Here is a 26,355-nt window from a genome sequence, read left to right on the forward strand (position 1 = left end):
AGGAGTGTGATTGAGCATGTCGCCCTGATGCAAGATAGAATTGCACAAGTAATGCCAATTGTAAAGGAACATTTAACCCAAGCGCAGTTAGCCCAGCAGAGAGTGTACAACCGTGGGGCCAAGACCCGTACTTTTTCCCCGGGGGATAGGGTCTTGGTGCTAGTCCCTACGGTTGAAAGCAAATTTCTGGCCAAATGGCAAGGTCCATATGAAGTAATTGAAAAAATTAGTGAGGTGAACTACAGGGTTAGACAGCCAGGAAGGTGAAAGCCGGAGCAGATCTATCACGTCAATCTGCTGAAAGCCTGGAGGGATAGGGAATCCCTAGTCGCAGAGACTTTGTCACAAGTACAGCCTGATTGCTTAGTTCCTGAGGTTGGAATAGCAGACACCTTATTGAAACCCCAACAACAGGAGGTTAAAGAGTTTGTACTTCGTAACAAAGAGATTTTCTCTGAGCTTCTGGGACAAACATCTGGCGTAGAGCATGACATTATCACCCCGCCAGGAGAAAGGGTAAAACTAAAACCTTATAGAATACCAGAGGCTCGACGGGAGGCAATACGTGGGGAGGTTCAAAGGATGCTGGAATTGGGTGTGATAGAGGAGTCCCAGAGTGACTGGTCCAGTCCTATCGTACTAGTGCCCAAACCTGATGGGAGCTGGCGGTTTTGTAACGATTTTAGACAATTAAATAAAGTTACAAAATTTGACACCTACCCCATGCCACGTATAGATGAGTTGATTGACCGGCTGGGAACAGCCCGATATATGACAACTCTTGATCTCACCAAAGGGTATTGGCAAATTCCCCTGGCCGAGTCGGCCAAGGAGAAAACTGCGTTTGTAACCCCAGATGGGGCATTCCAATATAAGAGAATGCCGTTTGGGTTACAGAATGCACCGGCAACATTCCAGCGGAAAATGGAGAAGATTCTGAGGCCCCATCAGAAATATGCTGCAGCTTACCTGGATGATGTGATTATCCATAGCACAGACTGGGTCTCACATTTGCCAAAAGTACAAGCAGTCCTAGACTCTATCCGGGAAGCTGGGTTTACGGCCAATCCAAAGAAGTGTACCATTGGACAGGAGGAGGCCAAATATCTTGGGTACACTATTGGGAGGGGGGTGATAAAACCCCCAAGTCAATAAAGTCGAGGCCATACAGAGTTGGCCACGTCCCAACAGCAAGAAACAGGTACGAGCCTTTCTGGGAATCGCTGGCTATTATCGACGATTCATTCCCCATTTTGCTTCTCAGGCTGTGCCCCTCACCAACCTGACAAAAGGGAAAGAGTCGGTTATGGTTAAATGGTCCCCAGAGGCTGAGGAAGCATTTCAGTCCTTAAAAACAGCCTTATGTAGCCAGCCAGTGTTGTACTCACCAGACTTGTCTAAGGACTTTGTTGTACAAACTGATGCATCAGACGTTGGGTTAGGAGCAGTGTTATCCCAGGTCTGGAACGGGGAAGAGCACCCAGTCATTTACCTCAGCAGGAAGTTGAAGTCCCATGAGGTAAATTACTCCACGATTGAGAAGGAATGTTTAGCAGTGAAGTGGGCTCTAGATTCCCTTCGGTACTATCTGCTAGGTAGGCACTTTGACCTGGTGACTGATCACGCTCCTTTAAAGTGGATGGCTCAAAACAAGGAGACCAATAGAAGGGTAAATAGGTGGTTCCTGGCCCTACAGGAATTTAACTTTACAGTTAAGCATCGCCCTGGTGTTAAAATGGGGAATGTGGATGCTTTGTCTCGGATACATGCGTGTCTGGCTGCTTGTGTTACAACCCCAAGGTTGAAACAAGAGGGGGGGGTATGTGGCAGCAGGCAGGTAAAGTCACCTGGTTGTATCCAGGATGGTAAATATGTGTGTCCTAGATTCAGGCTTTATGCAGACTTTTACAATTAGAGGGGAAGAGTTAATGAGCCCAGCTGAAGTAAGTGGGCTCATTAAGGCCTCTACAAAAAACCCCAGCATGCAAAAGGAGATGCTCCATCCTGGAACCAGTTTTGTGTGTATAGACTGGGGAGTCTGAGATCTGTGCGGTGAGTTAACGCCTGTGTGGCAAACCCCTACAATAGAGACAGAGACTGGGGCAGCACAAGGCTGCACCCAGTTGTTAGACAGGGAGTCTACGTGTGTAGTTAGAGGTCAAGCTGACCAGGATTTATTTTCTTGTTTTATTTTGTTTGGCTGTTATATGTATCACTGCATGTAGCCTAAATAAACCGGATCTTTTGTTTTTTCACCTACACCGCTGTCTGCTGTGCCTGACTTTGTGTTGTGAACCCATCCAGGGGGTCACACACACCCGCTACCGAGCTAACCCCCTCACAATAGGTTATAGATATGTGCAATTTGCATGTTGTAGATATGTGCGATTTGCATGTTGTAGATATGTGCGATTTGCATGTTGTAGATATGTGCGATTTATAGGTTGTAGATATGTGGGATTTGCATGTTGTAGATATGTGCAATTTACAGATTGTAGATATGTGCGATTTACATAATGTGATTTACAGAATGCAGATATGTGCTATTCACAGGTTGTAGATATGTGTGATTTACAGGTTGTAGATATGTGCAATTTACAGGTTGTAGATATGTGCGATTTACAGGTTGTAGATATGTGCGATTTGCATGTTGTAGATATGAACAATTTACAGGTTGTAGATATGTGCAATTTACATAATGTGATTTACAGAATGCAGATATGTGCTATTCACAGGTTGTAGATATGTGTGATTTACAGGTTGTAGATATGTGCAATTTACAGGTTGTAGATATGTGCGATTTACAGGTTGTAGATATGTGCAATTTACAGGTTGTAGATATGTGCGATTTGCATGTTGTAGATATGTACAATTTACAGGTTGTAGATATGTGCGATTTACAGGTTGTAGATATGTGCGATTTGTATGTTGTAGATATGTGCAATTTACAGGTTGTAGATATGTGCGATTTGCATGTTGTAGATATGTGCGATTTACAGGTTGTAGATATGTTCGATTTACAGAATGTGATTTACAGAATGCAAATATGTGCTATTCACAGGTTGTAGATATATGCGATTTGCAGGTTGTAGATATGTGTGATTTGCATGTTATAGATATGTGCGATTTGCAAGTTGTAGATATGCACGATTTGCATGTTGTAGATATGTGCGATTTGGATGTTGTAGATATGTGCAATTTACAGGTTGTAGATATGTGCGATTTGCATGTTGTAGATATGTGAAATTTACAGTTTGTAGATATGTGCGATTTACAGAATGCGATTTACAGAATGCAGATATGTGCTATTCACAGGTTGTAGATATATGCGATTTGCATGTTGTAGACATGTGCGATTTGCATGTTGTAGATATGTGCGATTTACAGGTTGTAGATATGTGCGATTTACAGAATGCGATTTACAGAATGCAGATATGTGCTATTCACAGGTTGTAGATATATGCGATTTTCAGGTTGTAGAAATGTGCGATTTGCATTTTGTAGATATGTGCGATTTACAGGTTGTAGATATGTGCAATTTGAAGGTTGTAGATATGTGCGATTTACAGGTTGTAGATATGTGCGATTTACAGGTTGTAGATATGTGCGATTTGCATGTTGTAGATATGTGCGATTTACATAATGCGATTTACAGAATGCAGATATGTGCTATTCACAGGTTGTAGATATGTGTGATTTACATGTTATAGATATGTGCAATTTACAGGTTGTAGATATGTGCAATTTGCATGTTGTAGATATGTGCTATTCACAGGTTGTAGATATATGCGATTTACATGTTGTAGACATGTGCGATTTGCATGTTGTAGATATGTGCAAATTACAGGTTGTAGATATGTGCGATTTACATAATGCGATTTACAGAATGCAGATATGTGCTATTCACAGGTTGTAGATATGTGCGATTTACAGGTTGTAGATATGTGCGATTTACAGGTTGTAGATATTTGCGATTTGCATGTTGTAGATATGTGCAATTGACAGATTGTAGATATGTGCAATGTGCATGTTGTAGATATGTGCGATTTACAGAATGTGATTTACAGAATGCAGATATGTGCTATTCACAGGTTGTAGATATATGCGATTTGCAGGTTGTAGATATGTGCAATTTACAGGTTGTAGATATGGGCAATTTGCATGTTGTAGATATGTGGAATTTACAGGTTGTAGATATGTGCGATTTACATGTTGTAGATATGTGCAATTTACAGGTTGTAGATATGTGCGATTTATAGGTTGTAGATATGTGCGATTTGCAGGTTGTAGATATGTGCAATTTGCAGGTTGTAGATATGTGCAATTTACAGGTTGTAGATATGTGCGATTTACATTATGTAGATATGTGCAAGTTACAGGTTGTAGCTATGTGCGATTTATAGGTTGTAGATATGTGCAATTTGCATGTTGTAGATATGTGCGATTTGCATGTTGTAGATATGTGCGATTTACAGGTTGTAGATATGTGCGATTTACAGAATGCGATTTACAGAATGCAGATATGTGCTATTCACAGGTTGTAGATATATGCGATTTGTAGGTTGTAGATATGTGCGATTTGCATGTTGTAGATATGTGCGATTTGCAGGTTGTAGATATGTGCAATTTGCAGGTTGTAGATACGTGCGATTTACAGGTTGTAGATATGTGTGATTTACAGGTTGTAGATATGTGCGATTTATAGGTTGTATATATGTGCAATTTGCATGTTGTAGATATGTGCGATTTACATAATGCAATTTACAGAATGCAGATATGTGCTATTCACAGGTTGTAGATATATGCGATTTGCAGGTTGTAGATATGTGCAATTTGCATGTTGTAGATATGTGCGATTTACAGAATGTGATTTACAGAATGTAGATATGTGCTATTCACAGGTTGTAGATATATGCGATTTGCAGGTTGTAGATATGTGCAATTTGCATGTTGTAGATATGTGCAATTTACAGGTTGTAGATATGTGCGATTTATAGGTTGTAGATATGTGCGATTTGCAGGTTGTAGATATGTGCAATTTACAGGTTGTAGATATGTGCGATTTACATTATGTAGATATGTGCAATTTACAGGTTGTAGATATGTGCGATTTATAGGTTGTAGATATGTGCGATTTGCATGTTGTAGATATGTGCGATTTACAGGTTGTAGATATGTGCGATTTACAGAATGCAGATATGTGCTATTCACAGGTTGTAGATATATGTAATTTGCAGGTTGTAGATATGTGCGATTTGCATGTTGTAGATATGTGCAATTTACAGGTTGTAGATATGTGCGATTTACATAATGCGATTTACAGAATGCAGATATGTGCTATTCACAGGTTGTAGATATGTGCGATTTACAGGTTGTAGATATGTGCAATTTACAGGTTGTAGATATTTGCGATTTACAGGTTGTAGATATGTGCGATTTGCATGTTGTAGGTATGTGCGATTTATAGGTTGTAGATATGTGCAATTTGCATGTTGTAGATATGTGCAATTTACAGGTTGTAGATATATGTATGATTTACAGGTTGTAGATATGTGCAATTTACAGGTTGTAGATATGTGCGATTTACAGGTTGTAGATATGTGCAATCTACAGGTTGTAGATATGTGCGATTTACATGTTGTAGATATGTGCAATTTACAGGTTGTAGATATGTGCAATTTACAGAATGTGATTTACAGAATGCAGATATGTGCTATTCACAGGTTGTAGATATATGCGATTTGACGGTTGTAGATATGTGCGATTTGCATGTTGTAGATATGTGCGATTTGCATGTTGTAGATATGTGCAATTTACAGGTTGTAGATATGTGCGATTTACAGGTTGTAGATATGTGCAATTTACAGGTTGTAGATATGTGCGATTTACAGGTTGTAGATATATGCAATTTGCATGTTGTAGATATGTGCAATTTACAGGTTGTAGATATGTGCGATTTATAGGTTGTAGATATGTGCGATTTGCAGGTTGTAGATATGTGCAATTTACAGGTTGTAGATATGTGCGATTTACATTATGTAGATATGTGCAATTTACAGGTTGTAGATATGTGCGATTTGCATGTTGTAGATATGTGCGATTTACAGGTTGTAGATATGTGCGATTTACAGAATGCAGATATGTGCTATTCACAGGTTGTAGATATATGTAATTTGCAGGTTGTAGATATGTGCGATTTGCATGTTGTAGATATGTGCAATTTACAGGTTGTAGATATGTGCGATTTACATAATGCGATTTACAGAATGCAGATATGTGCTATTCACAGGTTGTAGATATGTGCGATTTACAGGTTGTAGATATGTGCAATTTACAGGTTGTAGATATTTGCGATTTACAGGTTGTAGATATGTGCGATTTGCATGTTGTAGGTATGTGCGATTTATAGGTTGTAGATATGTGCAATTTGCATGTTGTAGATATGTGCAATTTACAGGTTGTAGATATATGTATGATTTACAGGTTGTAGATATGTGCAATTTACAGGTTGTAGATATGTGCGATTTACAGGTTGTAGATATGTGCAATCTACAGGTTGTAGATATGTGCGATTTACATGTTGTAGATATGTGCAATTTACAGGTTGTAGATATGTGCAATTTACAGAATGTGATTTACAGAATGCAGATATGTGCTATTCACAGGTTGTAGATATATGCGATTTGACGGTTGTAGATATGTGCGATTTGCATGTTGTAGATATGTGCGATTTGCATGTTGTAGATATGTGCAATTTACAGGTTGTAGATATGTGCAATTTACAGGTTGTAGATATGTGCGATTTACAGGTTGTAGATATGTGCAATTTACAGGTTGTAGATATGTGCGATTTACAGGTTGTAGATATATGCAATTTGCATGTTGTAGATATGTGCAATTTACAGGTTGTAGATATGTGCGATTTACATGTTGTAGATATGTGCGATTTGCAGGTTGTAGATAAGTGCAATTTACAGGTTGTAGATATGTGCGATTTGCATGTTGTAGATATATGCAATTTATAGGTTGTAGATATGTGTGATTTACATAATGCGATTTACAGAATGCAGATATGTGCTATTCACAGGTTGTAGATATATGCGATTTGCAGGTTGTAGATATGTGCGATTTGCATGTTGTAGATGTGTGCGATTTACAGGTTGTAGATATGTGCAATTTACAGAATGCGATTTACAGAATGCAGATATGTGCTATTCACAGGTTGTAGATATATGCGATTTGCAGGTTGTAGATATGTGCAATTTGCAGGTTGTAGATATGTGCGATTTATAGGTTGTAGATATGTGCGATTTATAGGTTGTAGATATGTGCGATTTGCATGTTGTAGATATGTGCGATTTACATAATGCAATTTACAGAATGCAGATATGTGCTATTCACAGGTTGTAGATATGTGCGATTTACATGTTGTAGATATGTGCGATTTACAGGTTGTAGATATGTGCGATTTGCATTTTATAGATATGTGCGATTTATAGGTTGTAGATATGTGCGATTTACAGGTTGTAGATATGTGCAATTTGCATGTTGTAGATATGTGCGATTTACAGGTTGTAGATATGTGCGATTTACAGAATGCAGATATGTGCTATTCACAGGTTGTAGATATGTGCGATTTAAAGGTTGTAGATATGTGCGATTTAAAGGTTGTAGATATGTGCGATTTGCATGTTGTAGATATGTATGATTTACAGGTTGTAGATATGTGCAATTTACAGGTTGTAGATATGTGCGATTTACATGTTGTAGATATGTGCGATTTACAGGTTGTAGATACATGCAATTTACAGGTTGTAGATATGTGCGATTTACATGTTGTAGATATGTGTGATTTACATGTTGTAGATATGTGCGATTTACAGGTTGTAGATATGTGCAATTTACAGAATTCAGATATGTGCGATTTACATGTTGTAGAATGCAGATATGGGCAATTTACAGGTTGCAGATATGTGCGATTTACAGAATGCAATTTACAGAATGCACATTTGTGATTTACAGAATGCAGATATGTGTGATTTACATGTTGCAGAATGCATATATGGGCAATTTACAGAATGCAGTTATGTGTGATTTACAGAATGCAGAAAAGGTGTCTGATGTGGTTATACACAAGATAGGCATGATTTATCTGCTTTAGTAGAGCCCTGTGTATAATGTGCAGCCTGGTATATGATGTTGATTCGATAAGGGGTGTGGCTTGTGAGGAGTGGGAGGGGCCAAATCTGAGGGGGCATGGCCTTGCACCCCCCCATCCTAAAACTTCACCAGCTGCCACTGGAACAAATGTATTTAATCAGGTATCTGGGAAATCAGCGTATTTATTTAGGAAACAAACAATGTTTACTACGACCGCTTACTGTGCGTATGAACATGAAAGTAGCCATTTTTAAATGTACAACACCATAAAGAAAAACACATGGTGCAGCATGCAATATTAATAATAATAGGAACACACGACAAATACTTACTTTTTCGAAGAACTTTCTTGATCTTTCTATACTGATTGTGCTCCCTTAATTTGAGGTCCGACCAGCGTTTCCTCAATTGATCCTTGGATCGTCATACCCCAAAATTCCTGTACAGACTCTTCACAACTTTAGTCATTATCTTGGCCTTTCTCAGATTTGGGTTTGGGTATGGACCATAATTCCCGTCATAGTCGTTCTTCCTCAAGATGTCGACCATCTCCAACATCTCAGCAAAGGACATATTTGTGGCCTTAAATCTCCTCCGGGATCGTGACGTTCCTGGTTTCGGGCTTTCCTCCTCCTCGTTACTGGAATTATGCACCTGGTGTGTCTCCGCCATGTTCCTCTCCCACTATGACGAAAGAGACGGGGCGGGGCATATTCTATAAAGAATGTCAGGGGCGAGCAACATGGGCGGAGTTTGACGCATGTGCAGTGTATATAAAGCTTAAACACATGTGTTGTAACTACCTTCAGTGTGCAGAGGAAGGAAGAACGGAAGAGACAAACATTAGAACGAAGGTAAGATTTTAACTTTGGTGACATGAGCGGACTATACTGAGTCTAGATTGATGACTATATTGGCTTTTAAGATTATCCTGAGATGAGTGTTTTTGTCTTTTGTTTGGTCTTGCAGAAAATATGTATCCATTTAAAGACCAAGAATTCCTGGGCGAATTCCTTAATAAATACCAAGATTTGAGAAATCTATGGGAGGTGAAAAACCCCTTATATCACAACAAAGCAGCTAGGAAGGCAACGCTGGAGAAGCTGCTTGAATTTGTAAAGACCCGGGCCCCCAATGCAGACATGAGGTCTCTGGAAACAAAAATTGGTAGCTTGAGAAGCACCTATAGGAAGGAGTACCAGAAGGACCAGCAATCCCTGAGGTCAGGAGCAGCAGCAGATCAGGTGTATTACCTAGTCTGTGGTACTATAACAGGATGCGCTTTCTTGATGACCAGATTGAGGGCAGGGAATCACTTTCAACTCTTCCGGCACCCCTTCCCTCCAGCCTTCCATCCAGCCTTCCCTCAACCCTAGCTGAGGTTTCTGTGGACCAACCTGGGCCTTCCATCCAGGAGGAGGTTGAGGAGCCCAGTTGGAGCCAGGTATAGGATTTTTATACATATTTTTTCTGTGAAAATGATGGTTGTTTATTAGATGTTATTAATGATAAAAAATGAATGATTTAACAAAAAGTGTTTCACATATAAATAGACAGTAGTGGCCAAAAATGATTGGGGTAAGAATGAAAAATGCTGGGCTCAGAATGATAGTCCTTTCTATTTAGTAACATTAAATTTGCAACAGTCATGAACTGAAAATTGTGTGTTTGATGAACAAAAAAACTAATTCTGTCCCTTTTTCATACACAGGAAGACCTCAGCCAGGACAAGGCTCTGGCAAGTGGCACACAGGAGGAGGCGGGGGAAGGTGTCAGTCAGGAGGTGGCAGGGCCCGGTAACACCCAGTCTCAGGTGCCCCCCCTCGTCCTTCCATACAAAAGGCCCAGGAAGGGGACTAAAACAGAGGAGGCAGCACTGGCCCTCATCAAGGAGGCTAATGACGCCCTGAAATCCCCCCTCGATGCTGTAGAGGCCTATGGCATCTACATAGACTCCAATTTGCAGCAAATGGAGGAGGGCCAACGGCGCAAATGTGAAAAAATTATTTTTACAACTATCCACAAGGGGTTGAGTGGCAAAATAACTGATGATGACCACCTGTGTGCGCTCCCCCATCTTCCTCCTTCTTCTGCCACAGGTCCACCTCCAGAGCCACAGCCTCCAGGGAAGGATGTAGGGAAGGCTACAGGGAAGGCTGCAGGGAAGGCTGTACGGAAGACAAGAAAGTGATTGCCTGCCTTCAGTCTGGTCTGAAGAACACACAGCCTGTTGTAGTACCACAGCCTAGGTACATATGTCATCTGCTGCTGTTCCTGTTCTCTGGGATTCCTGGACCAGACTGACCTCCTTTCTATATGGACATCTCAAGCTACCAAGTTTTTGAGCCACAAAGTTCATGTGTGCCTTGGGGGCCAAAGGCTTCACAAATTCAAGAACTTTCTCCAGTGTTGCCTTTATCTTTATTTTGTTTTTATGATGGAAAATAAATTGTGATTTTTTTTTTTTCAGAAAATACTTGCCTATGTGTTTTTCTTCAAATAGCAAATATACATTTTTTGGGTGAGTAGGCAGGTACATTTAAAATAAAACATCAAAATTAACAAGGGACACCAACAAAAAACAGGTTTACAAATACAACATAATAATGGTGCTGTTGAAATGTGACATAAAAAAATAAAAAGAAGAGCACGAGAAAATAATACAATAATCCAAAAATTTATATTAATGAAAAAAAGGACTTTACAAAAAAAACATATATATTAGGTAGATCTGGCTTAAATTAAAATAAAGATTATTCAGGAGATACCTAGAAATAATAAAAAATAAGTTTGTGATAACTCTGTGTGAATATGAGCAGCAAAACAACTTCCTTCTTCTAGCATTATATAAAGAAGAGAATGCGTGGCATTGAACAATTAAAAAATTTGCAGTGTGAGGAATCTGCTATCTCCATTACGAATGCTAGTTTTACCAGACCGACCGGTTCTGTCTCGTACTGGATTCTGAGCATGCGTGATTTTTTGGCATGTCAGAATTGCATACACACGATCGGATTTACCGATAGAAAGTTTTTCCGTCTGGAAAATTGAGAACATGCTATCAATTTTTGGCTGGCCGGAATTCGGAAAGCTAAGTTCCAAAGGAGCATACACACGGTCGCATTTTCCGATGAAAAGCTCTCATCGGTCTTTTTCTGGCCGGAATTCCGACCGTGTGTACACGGCATCAGTTTAATTTCTATCCCCCTGCTTCCTCAAAGCAGCCCACCTATCTCATACGCCCTTTGGAACGTCCACTCCATCCATAACAAGCTAACATCTGTACATGACCTCTTCATCTCTCATGACTTGAACATACTCACCATAACAGGAAACTGGCTTCAAAATTTGGACTCAGCTTCTCCTGCTGCCCTCTCCAATGGTGACCTCCATTGGACTCACTCCCCAGACCCAACAGACAGAAAGGAGGTGGAGTTGGACTCCTTCTATCCCCACAAAGCACCTTCCTAGTCCTTCTTATCCCTCCCTCTCTACCCCTCTCTTCTTTTGAGATGCACTGTATTCATCTATTTTCTCCTATTTCTCTGAGGATTGCAGAATTTTATTGGCCTTCTGGACCCATATCGTGCTTTCTTCATGACTTTGCTGCCTGGCTACCCTACCCTCTGAAATACCCATGATCATTCTTTCTGACTTCAACATTCCTGTCAATGTTAACAGCCCAACTACAGCTAAACTTCTCGACTTAATCTCATCTTTTGACGTAACACAATGGACACATACTTCCACTCACTCCAATGGTAATACCCTTGACCTTGTATTCTCCCATCTCTGCAACCCTGGCAACCTCACCAACACCCCCTTTCCTCTCTCTGATCACAACCTCATCAGTTTCACTGTATCCTTGCCTCCAACCACCCATCCCTCCACGCAGCAAACAGTTACTTGTAGGAACCTTTGCCACCTTATCCCTTCTCTTCTCTATTCTGCTACTGACCACCCATATGACATAATCTCTCCCCTGTCCTGACCTGACCTGGCCACCTCTGTCTACAACAGGTCGCTCTCATCATCACTAGCTGCTCTAACCACACTCAGAATCAGGCCCCGACCGTTACAACCCTGGTAAACTGACAACACTAGAAATCTCAAGAGACATTGTCGTGCTCTTGAACAACTGTGGCATAAAACCAAATGGCTGCAAGACTTCACCCTTAATAATTCTGCCCTTCTAAAATACAATTCCTGCCTCCATGCTGCCAAACAAGCCTACTTTGTTTCTCTTATTAATACTTTGTCATCCAGTCCCCGTCGGCTCTTCTCAACCTTTAACTCTCTGCTTCGTCCCCCAACCACTCTACCCACTAACTCACTCACTGCCCAAGAGATTGCCAATCACTTAAAAGACAAGATTGATGCAATTTGTGAGGACACCTCCACTGTGCGTACATCTTCCCCACCCAACATACCTTGCCTAACAGCACATTCAACTCTCTCCTCTTTTGAATTGTCTACTACTGAAGAGGTTACACATCTTTTCTCAGATGCTCACCTAACCAATTGTCCCTTGTATTCTGTTCCCTCACAACTACTACGGTCACCCTCTTCAAATCTAAGCTCCCTCCTTCACATCTTCAATCTCTCCCTCTTAAGTGGCACCTTCCCCTCCCCTCTAAAACATGTGCATATCAGTCCCATACTTAAAAGCCCTCACTGGACCCCACCAACCTGAACAACTTAAGACCCATATCATTGCTCTCATTCACCTCTAAACTTCTAGATTAGAATGCTTACTCTACAACCGTCTTAGCTCCTACCTCAGTGAAAATAACCTTCTTGAACCATTACAGTCTGGCTTTGGCTCGCAGCACTCCACGGAAACTTCCTTACTAAATCTCACTAACAATTTACTAACTGCTAAAACCAACAGCCAATACTCCATACTCCTACTACTTGACCTCTCTGCGGTCTTTGATACTGTTGACCACCCGCTCCTTCTCAATAAACTACATTCCCTTGGCCTCCGAGATTCTGCTCTATCCGGGTTCTCTGCCTATCTATCACAGCACTCCTTCAGTGTCACCTACAACTTTGCCTCCTCCTCTCCATTTCCTCTTTCTGTTGGGGTCCCCCAGAGCTCTGTTCTTGGACCCCTTCTCTTCTCTTTCTACACCTCCTCCCCTGGTCACTTGATAACCGCCCACGACTTCCAATACCACTTATACTCTGATGACACCCAATATCTATCTGTCTACTCCTCACCTCACTCCTTCAGTCTCCTCTCGCATTACTAACTTACTAACCAACATATCAGTATGGATGTCACACCACTTCCTTAAACAAAATCTCTCTAAAACTGAGCTATTAATATTCCCCCGCCTGTGCCCCCCTCCATGACTTTTCAATCAAAATCAACATTGCAACTATCAGTCCCTCCCCTAGTGCCAGGGTACTCGGTGTAATCCTAGACTGTGACTTGTCATTTCAGCCCCAAGTCCAATCGTTGTCAAAAGTTTGTAGAATTCACCTCGGTAACATCTCTAAAATTCGCCCCTTTTTAACAAATGAAACCACCAAGATCCTCATTCACTCCCTTGTTATCTCTCGCCTTGACTATTGCAACTCCCTTCTCATTGGCCTGCCTCTCCATAGGCTCCTCCCCTCTTCAGTCTATGATGAATGCTGCTGCCAGACTTATCCACCTTACCAACCGCTCAGTGTCTGCCAACCCTCTCCTCCAATCCCTACACTGGCTCCCAACCACCCAGCAAATAAAATTCAAAATACCAACCACAACGTACAAAGCCATTCACAACTCTGCCCCGAGCTACATCACCAATCTTGTCTCCAAATATCACCCAAATCGTCCTCTCCGCTCTTCTCAAGACCTCCTACTCTCAAGCTCTCTTGTCTCCACCTCCCAATACTCATCTCCAGGATTTCTCCAGAGCCTCTCCCTTCCTCTGAAACTCACTACCTCCACTGGTGCAGCTATCCCCTACTTTTGCTACCTGCAGATGATCCCTGAAAACTCATCTCTTCAGGAAAGCCTATCACGTCTACAACTAATCTCCTACCACTTCCATCAGCTCATTCCCCACAGTTACAACCTCTTGTACCACCTGCCCCACCCTATTAGATTGTAAGCTCTTCTGAACAGGGCCCTCTTAATCCTCTTGTATTTTATTGTATTGTAACTGTATTGTCTCCCTTTTATATTGTAAAGTGCTGTGTAAACTGTTGGTACTAAATAAATCCTGTATAATAATAATAATAATAATGTTTTTGGTAAAAAAAAAAAAAGAAAAAATCCCAATAAGCGTATATTAATTTATTTGCATAAAAGTTAAAGTGTCTACAAACTATGGGAAAGATACTGGAATTGTTATTTATTTATTTTTTATACTATTAATGGCGGTGATCAGCGACTTATATTGGGACTGCAATAAGAGTGAATCTGACACTTTGTGGGAACCAGTGACACTAATACAGTAATCAGTGCTATAAATATGCACTGTCACTGTACTAATGACACTGACTGGGAGGGGGTTAAACATCTAGGGAAATGAAAGGGTTAAATGTGTGCCTAGCCAGTGTTTTGTGTGTACAGTGTGCTGCTTTTACTAAGGAATGTGCTTTGCAGGAAAACAAAAACCAGCACATCCCCCTCTGACAGGACAGAGCTCTGCATTGTTTACATAGAGGGAGATCTGTCCTGTCTTCCATCTAGCTAATCAGTGGGTGCCGGTAGTCATCTATTGGCTGGAACCCACTGATTGTGCTCTGAGTAATCACAGCACAAGCATCGTGCACACCCCACATGCCCACATGCCCATTACCCGGAAGATCAGAATCATGTCCTCTCCTGTATCACCCCACTTTGTAGCATATTGTGGAGTAGATCTTTGACCTCCTTGCACAGGGTTGGGGGAATGTGGCAGTACTGCTCCCAAATGATTGGAGCACTCCCTGTGTGGATCGGGTACCCGAAGTGGAACCCGCAGTCTTCCGAACAGATGGAAAATACTAATAGATGTTTCTCCAGTAATTGATGAAGTAGTCCCTGTTGTTGTAGAGGAAACGCTAGGAAGGGTACGTCCAGATGCTCAAGCAACCATTTTTATTGGGACAATAACAAAGCCATGGCTGCCTGTAGAGGGGCACATACTGCTTCTACCCCGGTTGGGCCTCTGAGATACAGTGACAAGGCACTACATAGACATCTGCTATGGTGGCATGGCTGGGGAGTGAGACTGGGGTTGCCTCCAGGTTGATGATATGCACTAGATATTCCCTAGTGGAAAAGGTGCAGGCAACTAGCCACTCCACTGGCTACCCCAAAGCTCTGTCTTGGGACCAATTCTGTGTAATTTATTCATAAATGATATAGAGGATGGGATAAATAGCTCAATCTCTGTTTTTGCAGATGACACAAAAATAAGCAGGACAATAGCCTCACAGCAGGATATAGAAATATTACAGGAAGACCTGAACAAAATAATGGGGATCGGCAAATACACGGCAAATGAGATTTAATGTGGAGAAATGTAAAGTAATTCACTAAAAACCTAAACACAAACTACTCACTAGGATGAGAACCTCTGGGGGACTCAAGGATGGAGAAAGATCTGGGGGTTCTAGTAGAAGACAGACTGACCAATGGCATGCAATGTCAAGCTGCAGCTACCAAAGCCGGCAGAATATTAGCATGCATAAAAAAGGGGATATACTCCAGAGATACAGAAATACGATAATTCTGCCACTTTATAAAACTCTGGTCACATCTAGAGCATTTCATCCAGTTCTGGTCACCAGTCCTCAGAAGGGATGTGCTGGAACTGGAGAGAGTCCAAAGAAGGGCAACAAAATAAATAAGAGGATTGGAGGACCTCAAATACGAGGAATGACTAGAAACACGACATATATTCTCTCTGGAGAAGAGACGCTTGAGAGGGGACATGATATTGATTTACAGATACCTCAATGGGGATCCCGGCATAGGAAAAAATCTATTCAGTCTGAAGGAGTGTAAGAGAACACGGGGCCACACAATGAGATCGGAGGAGAAGCGATTTAACCTTAAGCTGCACAGGAGTTTTTTTTTTATTTCATTCATTTTTATTGAAGAAAAAATGATGATATCACATGTTACACAAAAGAGTGAGTATATAGTACCCCGAGGGGGTGATCATAACATCAAAGTTTAGGGAACTGGAAATTGGCTCCTGCATTAGAAATGTGCAATTCGTTTAGTTCCAAATTCGTTTTTTAACAAATTTTGACAAATTCAAAATTTGTTAAAAAAAAAAAAAAAATTTAGAATTTCTGAAATGTCAGAATTTCCGAATTTCAAAATTTGTGAAATTACGAATTTCTGAAATTTCCAAATTTATGAAATTCTGAATTTCCGAATTTCAAATTCTCAGATTTTTGAATTTCCGAATTTTCTGATTTTTGCATTTCCAATTTCTGAATTTCCGATTTTCAAATTTTCAAATTTTGGAGTTTTGGAATTTTGGAATTTACGGATTTCGGATTTTCAAATTTGGAAGATCGAAAATCAGAAAAAAGAAAAAATATGTTTAATTATAAATAACTAGCTATTAAATTATAGGTATTGGAATTCCCTTTCAAATTTGTCTGTTAGTGAATGTAATGAGTACAAATTTATCCAAAGTTATGAATTAAATTATCTGAAATAAGGAATGCCACATCTAAACAAAAAGGAACGTAACAATCTAATAATAATTAATAATAATAAAAAAGTTATTATTATTTATCATTAATGTGTTCCGTTCCATTTGTTTAGATGCAGCATTTGTTATTTCAGATAATTTGTAACTTTGGATAAATTCGTACTCAATTTAATAGTTAGTTATTAATTAAACAGATTTTCTCTCTTTTTTCAGATTTTTAAATTTTTGGACTTTCAAATCTTAAAATTCGGAGTTCTGAAAATCTTAAAATTCGGAGTTCCGGAAATCTTAAAATTCGGAAATCTGAAAATTCAAAATTGGGAGTTTCGGAAATCTGAAATTCGGAAAAATCGAAAATTCAGAAATTCGTAAATCTGAAATTCGGAAAAATCGAAAAAATTCAGAAATTCGTAAATATGACATTTGGAAATTCGGAAATCTGAAATTCTGAAATCTGAAATCTGAAATTCGGAAATCTGAAATTCGGAAATCGAAAATATCGAAATGTGAAAATTCCCAAAATTTCCGAATTTTCGAATCTCTGAATTTTCTGAATAAATTAAAAAAACGAATGAAACGAAAACAAAAATGAACTAATTTTTTGTCAGTGCAGATGTCTATCCTGCATACTTACAGTTGTGTGAAAAAGTGTTGGCCCCCTTCCTGATTTTTCATTGCTTTGCACGTTTGTCACACTTTAAGGTTTCAGATCAAACAAATTTAAATATTAGTCAAAGATAACACAAGTAAACACAACATGCAATTTTTAAAAGGAAGCTTTTATTATTAAAGGGAAAATAAAATCCAAACTCACATGGCCCTGTGTGAAAAAGTGTTTTTAAAACATAACTTAACGCTGGTTTATCACACCTGAGTTCACTTTCTCTAGCCACACCCAGGCCTGATTACTGCCACACCTGTTCACAGTCAAGAAATCACTTAAATAAAACCTGACTGACAAAGTGAAGTAGACCAAACAACCCTCAAAAGCTACACATCATGCCGAGATCCAAAGAAATTTAGCAACAAATGAGAAAGAAAGTAATTGAGATCTATCAGTCTGGAAAAGGTTATAAAGCCATTTCTAAAGCTTCAGGACTCCACAGAACCTCAGTGAGAACCATTATCCACAAATGGGGAACACACGGAACAGTGGTGACCCTTCCCAGGATTGGGCGGCCAACCAAAATTACCCCAAGAGCTCATTGACCACTTATCCAAGAGGTCACAAAAGACCCCACAACAACATCCAAAGAACTGCAGGCCTCACTTGCCTCAGGTCAGGTCAGTGTTCATGACTCCACTATAAGAAAGAGACTAGAAGAAAATGCACACGACAAAAATCTAAATTGCCCATTGGACTTTTAAAGAGTACACCTCAAATGTGGCAAGTAAAATTTATAAATGATTTATTAACAAACATTTAAAAACATGTAATACAGAAAAAAGAAAATACATTAAGCATCAACATATTAGTACATTTTACATTCATGTAATAAACCTTTCTGTAAGACCTGGATCTGTCATGAAAATGACTGCCAACAGTCTAGGACCGCTGTGCTGAGTCTCAACGCGTTTCGTGAGAGGAGTCTCGCTTCTTCGGGAGAAGCACAGATAGATGCCTGGAGATCAAAAGCAGAAATAAATAAATGAACCAGTATAAAAATAAAGGGGGTGGGGATACCAAACATTTACATATAATATCCAGTAAGTTCCACTTACAATTGATGAAAAAAATCCTGGCCTACGGGCACCGTATAGATGACTGGCTATAAAATAGACGGGAGATCGATGTATTCAGGTGGTTACACCACCCTAAATTAAAAAAAAAAAAAATCAAAACAAAACATTGGTAAAAATAGATAATTGCATAGAATGCCACCTAGACCACCAATCTTTCCCCGGGAGCTGTGTGAGGGCGGGGGGATGGAAACCAATGAGAAGCAACAAGAGCCGGAGTCTTGTGTTGGAAAGAGGATTTGAGGAAAGGATTTGTACTGGGAAGAGTCATCTGGTTAGTGGACAAAGATTTGCACAGGCAGAAGGGATTTTGAGGGGGGGGGGGGGGAGATATTTGTGCTGGGAGTTGGGACTTTGAGGGGTAGATTATTTGTACTGAGATGAGAGATTTGGATGTGGGACAAAGATTTGTGCTGGGATGGGGAATTTTGGAGGGCAGGATTAGTGCTTGAAGGTAAGAGAGGATTTGTGCTGAAGAAGGTATTTGGGGGATTGATGCTGGGAGGGGGGATTTGGATGGGTGGTAAAGATTTGTACTGGGAAGGAATATGGGCAGAGGGTGAAGATGTTTTCTGTGGGGGGGATTTGGGCGAGGATTATTTTGTGATAGGAGGAGAGATTTATGAGGCGAGGATTTGTGCTGGAAGGGGAGATTTGGAGGAGAGAGGAGATTTGTGTTGGGAGATGGGATTGAGTGAAGGAAGAAGGGTTTTTATAGGTTTGGAGGATTTATTATGATTTGTTTGCTGAGAGTTGAGCTTTTGGGGTGCCAGGGGGTTTATGCTGGACTGTGGGTTTGGATGGAGGATTTAAGCTGGGATTGGGGTTTGGGGGAAGGAAGTTTGTGCTGGGAGAGTGGACTTTCAGGAAGATGATCTGTGCTGAAGGGGGGGTAAAAGATTTGTGCTGAGAAGCAAGATTTGGGAGAGGAGAGATTTTTTGGAGGAAGAGTATTTGTGTTAGGATGGGGGGTTGGTGGGAAAAGGATCTGAGAGGGAGGATTTGTGCTTAAAGGGAGGATTTGAGCATAGGATATAGATCTATATAGGGATTTTTGGGAAGGATTGATTTTTGCTGGTAGTGGGGATTTTGATGGGTAAAGGATTTGTGCTGGGAAGAGAGAATTGAGTGGGGGACACAGATCTGTGCTGGGAAGAAAAGATGTGGATGGGGGAGAGTATATGTGTTGTGGGGGGGGGGGGTAATATTATATGTGCTGGTAAGGGTTATTTGAATAGGGGGAGGGGTTTTATGCTGGGAGGGGAAATTTGATAGGGTAATGATTTCTCCTGTGCAGAAAGATTTTGGTGGGTGATTAAGAAATGTTGCTGGGATGGGGGATTTTGTGATTGAGACCATTCATGCTGGGAGAAGAAATTTAGGGAGAGGGGATTTATGCTGGGAATAGAGATTTATGGTGGAATTTGGATGGGGGACACATTTTGTGTTAGGGCAGCAGATTTTGGGGAGAGGATTTGTGTTTGGAGGATTTTTGGGGGTTAAGGGATTTTTGCTGGGAGGAGAGATTTGGGAAAAGGTTTGTGTTGGGATGAGGGATTTCATGAGGGAGAGGATTTGTGCTGTCAGGGGAATTGGTTAGAGGAAGAGGATTTGAGCTAGGAGGGTGGATTTGGGGAACAAAACTCAAAGTTATTCCCCCACCTGCAACCATAATGCATGACCTGCACTTGTGTGAACCGAACCTGAGGGGGGATTTGGATGGGGCAAATATTTGTACTAGGAGGGGGGATTTGGTTGGGGGAGAGGATTTCTGCTGGAAGGTGGGATTTGGTTACAGGAAATAATTTGTGATTGGAGGGGGGATTTGGGAAAGAGGGGATTGATGTTTTAAGGAGGGATTTGGTTGGGGAAGAAGATTTGTGCTGAGAGGGGAATATTAGATAGAAAATATTGATGATGAGGAGTATTCATGTCTGTCAGACTCTTGCTGATGGCCCAGCAATTAAAGTATAACTTCTGAGTACCGGGAGACTCGGGTTTTATTTATGTCCCTGTATTCTCTCCCATTGGTTTGTCTAAAACCACTGGTCGTTGTGTCACATTTTTACCACCCCAGGTCTTCTACATTCCTAGTAACACCTCTGGATCCAGAGCATACAATGAGACAAATGTAAGGAGCCGCACTTCTCCGGTGTCACCTGCAGGGGGCGCTCTGCTCAGGGCTTGTTACCGTTCACTCTTCACCAGAGGAAGTCTCACTGAAGCTCCAACTCCCCTCATTCTCCCCCTGCATTGCTTGTTTTCTGTGTATTGATTTGTCGCATTCCTCTCAGTATCTCGTTGATCTTTCAGGGTGTGTCTGTCCTGTATGACCGCTTCTCCGTATCCTGAAGGCTTCTCACTTCTTTTTTCTGCAGGTACTTTTCTAAGTTTCTATGGAAGAGGCAGCAGTGTGCTCTCCTCTAAGGCAGGCCACAGATTATACAATTTTCTTTCCTTCAACCACAAGTTAGAAGAAATTCCCCAACAGAACAGTCCGTGTTATTGGTGGAATCCCTTCTGCTGCGCTAATGTATCATCACAGTGTACAGAAATACCCCCCAGGAGGAGAGTACTGAAGGTGATTGATAGACTTTGTTACACTACAAGTATACGGGTGTGGTGGTGATCGGGAACACTGTTGAAGGAGTACACCGGTCTATTAACACCACACTGGTGTGACAGTAATCAGGAACACTGCTGATGGCTACACTGTGACTGGTGACACTGGGATTGGTGTGTCAGTAATTGGGAACACTGTTGATGGCTATACTGGTGTGGTGACACTGGCACTGGCGTGGCAGTAGTGAGAGGAAACAGATCATAGGCTGGGCTATAACATGCAGCCTTTGTTTACAAGTGTTATTGTTGTGATTGGTCGCAGTGATCACATGGTACAGGCCCATTGCTTCTAAAGGACACAACAATCACAGCGTGCACTGCTGCCTGCCCTAGAGGGTGTGCACAAGCAGCGGGAGCTCTCCTGCCCCTAGGAGTGAACCATCTGGGCATTTATATAAAGTCGCCGGGTGGGAGGTGGCAATTAGGCAAGATGCAGTGGTCATCCCCTTCCATCCAATCGGAGAGGCTGGGAGGATGGAAACTTCACTCCAATCTCTAAAGAATAAAATCCAGATCTGTGAGCAAATTGCTGCGATATCTGAGGGGTCCTGTCTATGTTGGGGGTATGAGCTACATGAACAATCTGGGAGAAGTGATGTAGGTTGTTCTTTTTATTATTAGCACTGTTTGCTTATGTGAGTCTTACTTTGTAACGTCTGTTTTTTTGTAACTTTTGGTAACTGTCTATGTACCGCCCCCTACAGGTATCAAATATAACATTGATAGGATGGTCTGCGATTGCCCTAAAACACATAAAAGTCTGAAGAGACAGTGGGGCTGATTTATGAAAGCCGTGCGGCGAGGCGCAACACACATTTTCATATTTACGAAAACAGTGCACCAGGAACAGAGTGCTAATCCCCATTTACTATAGCGATCTCGGCACATTGGAGAATGCAATCTGTGCGCCACTATGGACATGGCACACGGCATCTTCAATTCGATATTAACAGAAGATGGAGGTGCCAATATTAAGGGGTGATGTGAGGATTTTTCAAAAGTCTGTGAGCTGCCTTCACCAATCCAAACCACATCCTTTTTCAGAGCATATGTAGCGCCCGGCTCCTAATGAGCAGACACTATTATTTTTGTAAATTTAAGTTTGTCTGAAGCCGTAGTTTGGCTCAGACTAATTATGTCAAAGTTCTGGTTTCTGTGCCAGTTCAGCTGGGTTGTGCTAGTTTCCACTTGGCCGTGGGTGTCGCTGTCATCACAGGTAAGTTTTGGAAATGCAACAGGCTGAATTCATTGGGAACCCCTTTACTCAGAAACAGCCCAGTGGGAGTGGTCTATCCACTGTGCATTCTGGGTAAGGGTACTTAAGGTGCCATTTTTTCAGGGTTGTTCGTTCCCCCAACCTCATGGCCCTCCTGGCCTAAGGTTTGTGCTGCCCTTTTCTATGTCTCGGGGTCGGCTGACCCAAGGCCTGGCAACTGAAGGGTAGGCCCAGAAGTCTTGGGGCCTACCGATCCAGTGGTGGTCCTGTGCTGTCTTGCCTGCGGAGAGAAGCCAAGTGACTGGAGGATCCAGGGGAGGACTTTTCAGGAGGGGACCAAGCAACAAGGCTGGTATCTCTAGAGGAGCCTGGAGACTCAGTTGGAGGACACATTCCGGGTCATCTACCACACAGGACTGGCTGAAAGAAACTGGTACTGTGTGACAGTTCTTTAATTTTACAACAAGTTGCTGGTTGTGCATTCCTCTGGCAGAGGATTGCACAAAGATTCCGTTATATTGACAAGTCTGTGGCAGAGACTTTGACCGAGCATCTCATTGGCTGCTAGGTTAGTGAGAGAGGCCTATCCGGTGAGTGCAGTATCCAGTTCTGAAGCTGTTTGTCTACTGGATCAAGAGACACCTCTAAGCCGCAATTACAAGGTACCTGAATCCCCCTTAACCCTCCATCCCTCTATTGCAATTGATGTTCTTTCAATAAAGCTTTGGAAAAAGGAGCCAATATTCTTTAACCAACTCTTTAACGGGACCCCTATGATGGACACAGTGAAAAGGTGAGGATGACGGTAAACCCATCAAAAATCAGCAGCTCCTTCTGGGGTCAGTGCTACTTGTGGGGGCTCAAGTCCGGGATTTGCTGTTTTTTTTTTTTACAATAAAGTTTTTATTTATCAAATTCAGAAGACACAAATATGACATCAGAGTGCACGTCAATAAGCAGCCAATACAGGGCACAGGATGACCAGTAACAGTATGCAAAGACAAGACAAATTAAGCATAACATAACGCAAAGTAACGCCAATCTTGTATAGGCTGTCTGAGCATATTCGTTTCACTGTTATTTCGTTGTAGATCAAATTACGATGTTTTAGTGTCTTTTAATCAAAAAGAAATAATTGCGAAACAATTAAGGGGGTAGATGGGGGAAGGGAAATTAGGGGTAAGTGTCATGGCCACTCGGGCACTCCGGTCGTATTCAAGAGACTCACCCGTAGAGATCCGTCGTGGAGATCTCGTCGTTTCCCGTTGACGCGCGCTAAAGCCAACGAACGCGTTCGCGTCAACACGAACGCACACGCACGCGGGTCACGAACGGGTGCACGTCTACGTGCGAGGGCGCGCTGACCCGTCGTACGTCCGTTCGGCGCCCTAAGGCCTTCTTAAGTCACAGGCTCCTTTCCATCCGTGCTGTCCGGTCTACAGCGTGTCCGTGATCCGTGTTGTTTGCATCTGAACCTGTTATCTGATTCCTGACCTCCGGCTTGTTCCCTTGACTCTGATTGATTGCTGCCTGCCTACGACTTCTGCCTGTTTGACTACGTTTTCTGCCTCATCCCTTTGTACCGTGCTGATCCTCTCCTGCTGACCCGGCCTGTATCTGACTCCGCTGTTCCTGCTACCTACCTGAGTTCCTGCATTACAGAACATCTGCTTACCAGCCAGTTCCCGCACTTGTGCCTGCCAGGGACAGTCAAGCACCATCCGCTATACCGGTCTGTTATCTGTGCCCAGCTGACCTTCCGGACCAATACCATCTACCAGGCACTTGTGCCCTCTGGACTGTCGAATACCTGTCTCCACCTTCAGGGGTCCGATAGCCAGGGGATACGAGGGGCCGCTTCCTGCATTCCAGGCTCACCATCAGGTACGTGACAGTAAGGGAGGCAAAGTGAAAGATAAAGGAAGAAAAAAGGAAGAGAAACAGCAAGGTTAGGAGAGCGGAAAGAGGTATAGTGCAGCAAATAGAGCTTACGGACTGAGCCACCCCACCGCCCTTCGAGTCTACTCTCAGTCACACCAGCCAGGGGTGAGAATCCATGCCTTGGGGCACGATTCAATCTCGATCACCGCGCACTCACCCTGTACTCAAATCCCGAAAGGCATCAGAATACTTAAACTGGACCCAAGGGGACCAAGTCTTGTGAAATTTTTCCGCTGTGTCTTTAGCTGTAGCTAGCATCTCCTCCAGAGAGAAAATATGGTTAACTGAATGTACCCACTCTCTGACTGAGGGTACCGTAGTTAATTTCCAGTATTTAGGAATCAGGGATTTAGCTGCTATCAACAGGTACTTAGATAAAGATCTATTGTATCTGCCCAGTGACCAGTCCGATATTTGCAAGAGACAACACTCCGGTGAAAGAGTTAGTGTGGTATTAGTAATATTGCGAATTAAATTACAGATCATGCTCCAGAAACTAGCTATCCGGGGGCAACTCCACCAAACATGCAGCATGTCTCCCACCGCCTCCCCACAGCGCCAGCAGAGGTCAGAGGATGCTGGATACCAACGCTTAACTTTAGACGGGGTGGCGTACCATTGTGAAAGTAATTTGTAAGCATTTTCCTGTAGCCTGGTGCTTATAGTGCCTTTGTGTGCCAGGATGCATGCATTGCGCCACTGTGTGTCCGTGAAATGAGTCCTGAGGGCCCTCTCCCACGCACCCTTAAATCTATCCGGCTCCCTGTGGACCAGCTGCTGGAGACATGCGTACATAAAGGAGGTTGACTTCTCCAAGGGGGTGCCCTGGAGGCAGATCTTCTCAAAAGGTGTCGGGTCCCTGAGCACAGCTGCCCTCCTTTCAGGCGCTAGAAGATAATGGCTCACCTGTCTATATTTCCAAAATGACAATGTTGTCAGAGGGAGGCTACCCGTAAGGTCTTCAAAGGGAAGAATCTTTCCCCGCCGTACCAGGTGTGAAGCTAGCAACGGGGAGTCAGCAGTGTGAGAGAAATCAGTCGTGGACATGCCCGGGTAAAAATCCGGATTCCCCCGGAGAGGTGTCGGAGGACCTGGGGAGGAGGCAAAATCATGGTAAGAGGTCAGCTTGTGAAAAATCCGCAATGTAGCTCCTATGAGGGGGTGTTGTGACAGTTCCCTAGGGCAGCTAGCCTTCGGGATCCAAGGGGAGAAGCGCAATGGAGATCTAGACACCCCCTCTTCTATTGAAATCCAGTCTTTGCTGTCAGCATGGCAATTCCAGTCGACTATTCTGGCTAGGTGAGTGGCATAATAATACAGTTTGAAATTCGGGAACCCCATCCCGCCCGCTGCCTTCGGTTTCGTCAACAGATGTAGACTAATTCGCGGTCTTTTTTGGGCCCACAGGAATTTCCAAAGTAAGGATTGTAGCTGTTTAAAAAAGGTGACTGGGAGGTCGATGGGCAGAGTGTGAAATAGGTAAAGAAGTCGTGGGAGTGTAATCATTTTGATGAGTGCGGCCCTTCCAAACCATGAAAAGAGGCCCCGCGACCACCTAGTCAGGTCTAGTTCGATCTGCCTCAACATGGGCTTAAAATTAAAAGAGAAAATCTTGCTCAACTGCGGGGTAAGCTTGATGCCCAAATATGTCAAGGCGTCCGTCACCCATTTAAATGAGGTATTCGATTGTGCCTGCGCCAACACTTCCGGGGGGAGCGTCAGATTCATGGCTTCCGACTTAGTATAATTAATCTTGAGGTTTGAAATGTAGCCGTATACTAGGAAGGCCTGCAACAGGTTTGGGATCGAAGTATGTGGGTGGGTCAGAAAAAACAGCAAATCATCCGCATAAGCAGCGATTTTACAAATCCTCTGCCCTACAGGGAAACCTGAAATAGAGGGTGTGTTGTTAATCGTGCGAATGAATGGCTCTAGGGTGAGGATAAACAAAAGCGGGGAGAGGGGGCACCCCTGCCTCGTCCCGTTCCGAATCTGCACTGGAGCAGACAGGGTCCCATT

The 26,355-nt window shown here is 42.3% G+C and overlaps 1 protein-coding gene across 1 annotated transcript in view; it reads right to left on the bottom strand.

Annotated features, from left to right (window-relative positions):
- Window positions 1-26,355, bottom strand: part of LOC143962532 (uncharacterized) — a 53,259-nt gene that overhangs the window by 15,234 nt on the left and 11,670 nt on the right. Inside the window, exon 5 of the mRNA XM_077471805.1 lies at window positions 25,243-25,427. Coding sequence (XP_077327931.1) covers window positions 25,243-25,427 — 185 coding nt within the window. The remainder of the gene's footprint in view (window positions 1-25,242; window positions 25,428-26,355) is intronic.

This window comes from Lithobates pipiens, unplaced genomic scaffold (assembly GCF_037356315.1).
Source record: "Lithobates pipiens isolate NorthernLeopardFrog02 unplaced genomic scaffold, aLitPip1_a1.2 Scaffold_8, whole genome shotgun sequence".
Classification (NCBI taxonomy): domain Eukaryota; kingdom Metazoa; phylum Chordata; class Amphibia; order Anura; family Ranidae; genus Lithobates; species Lithobates pipiens.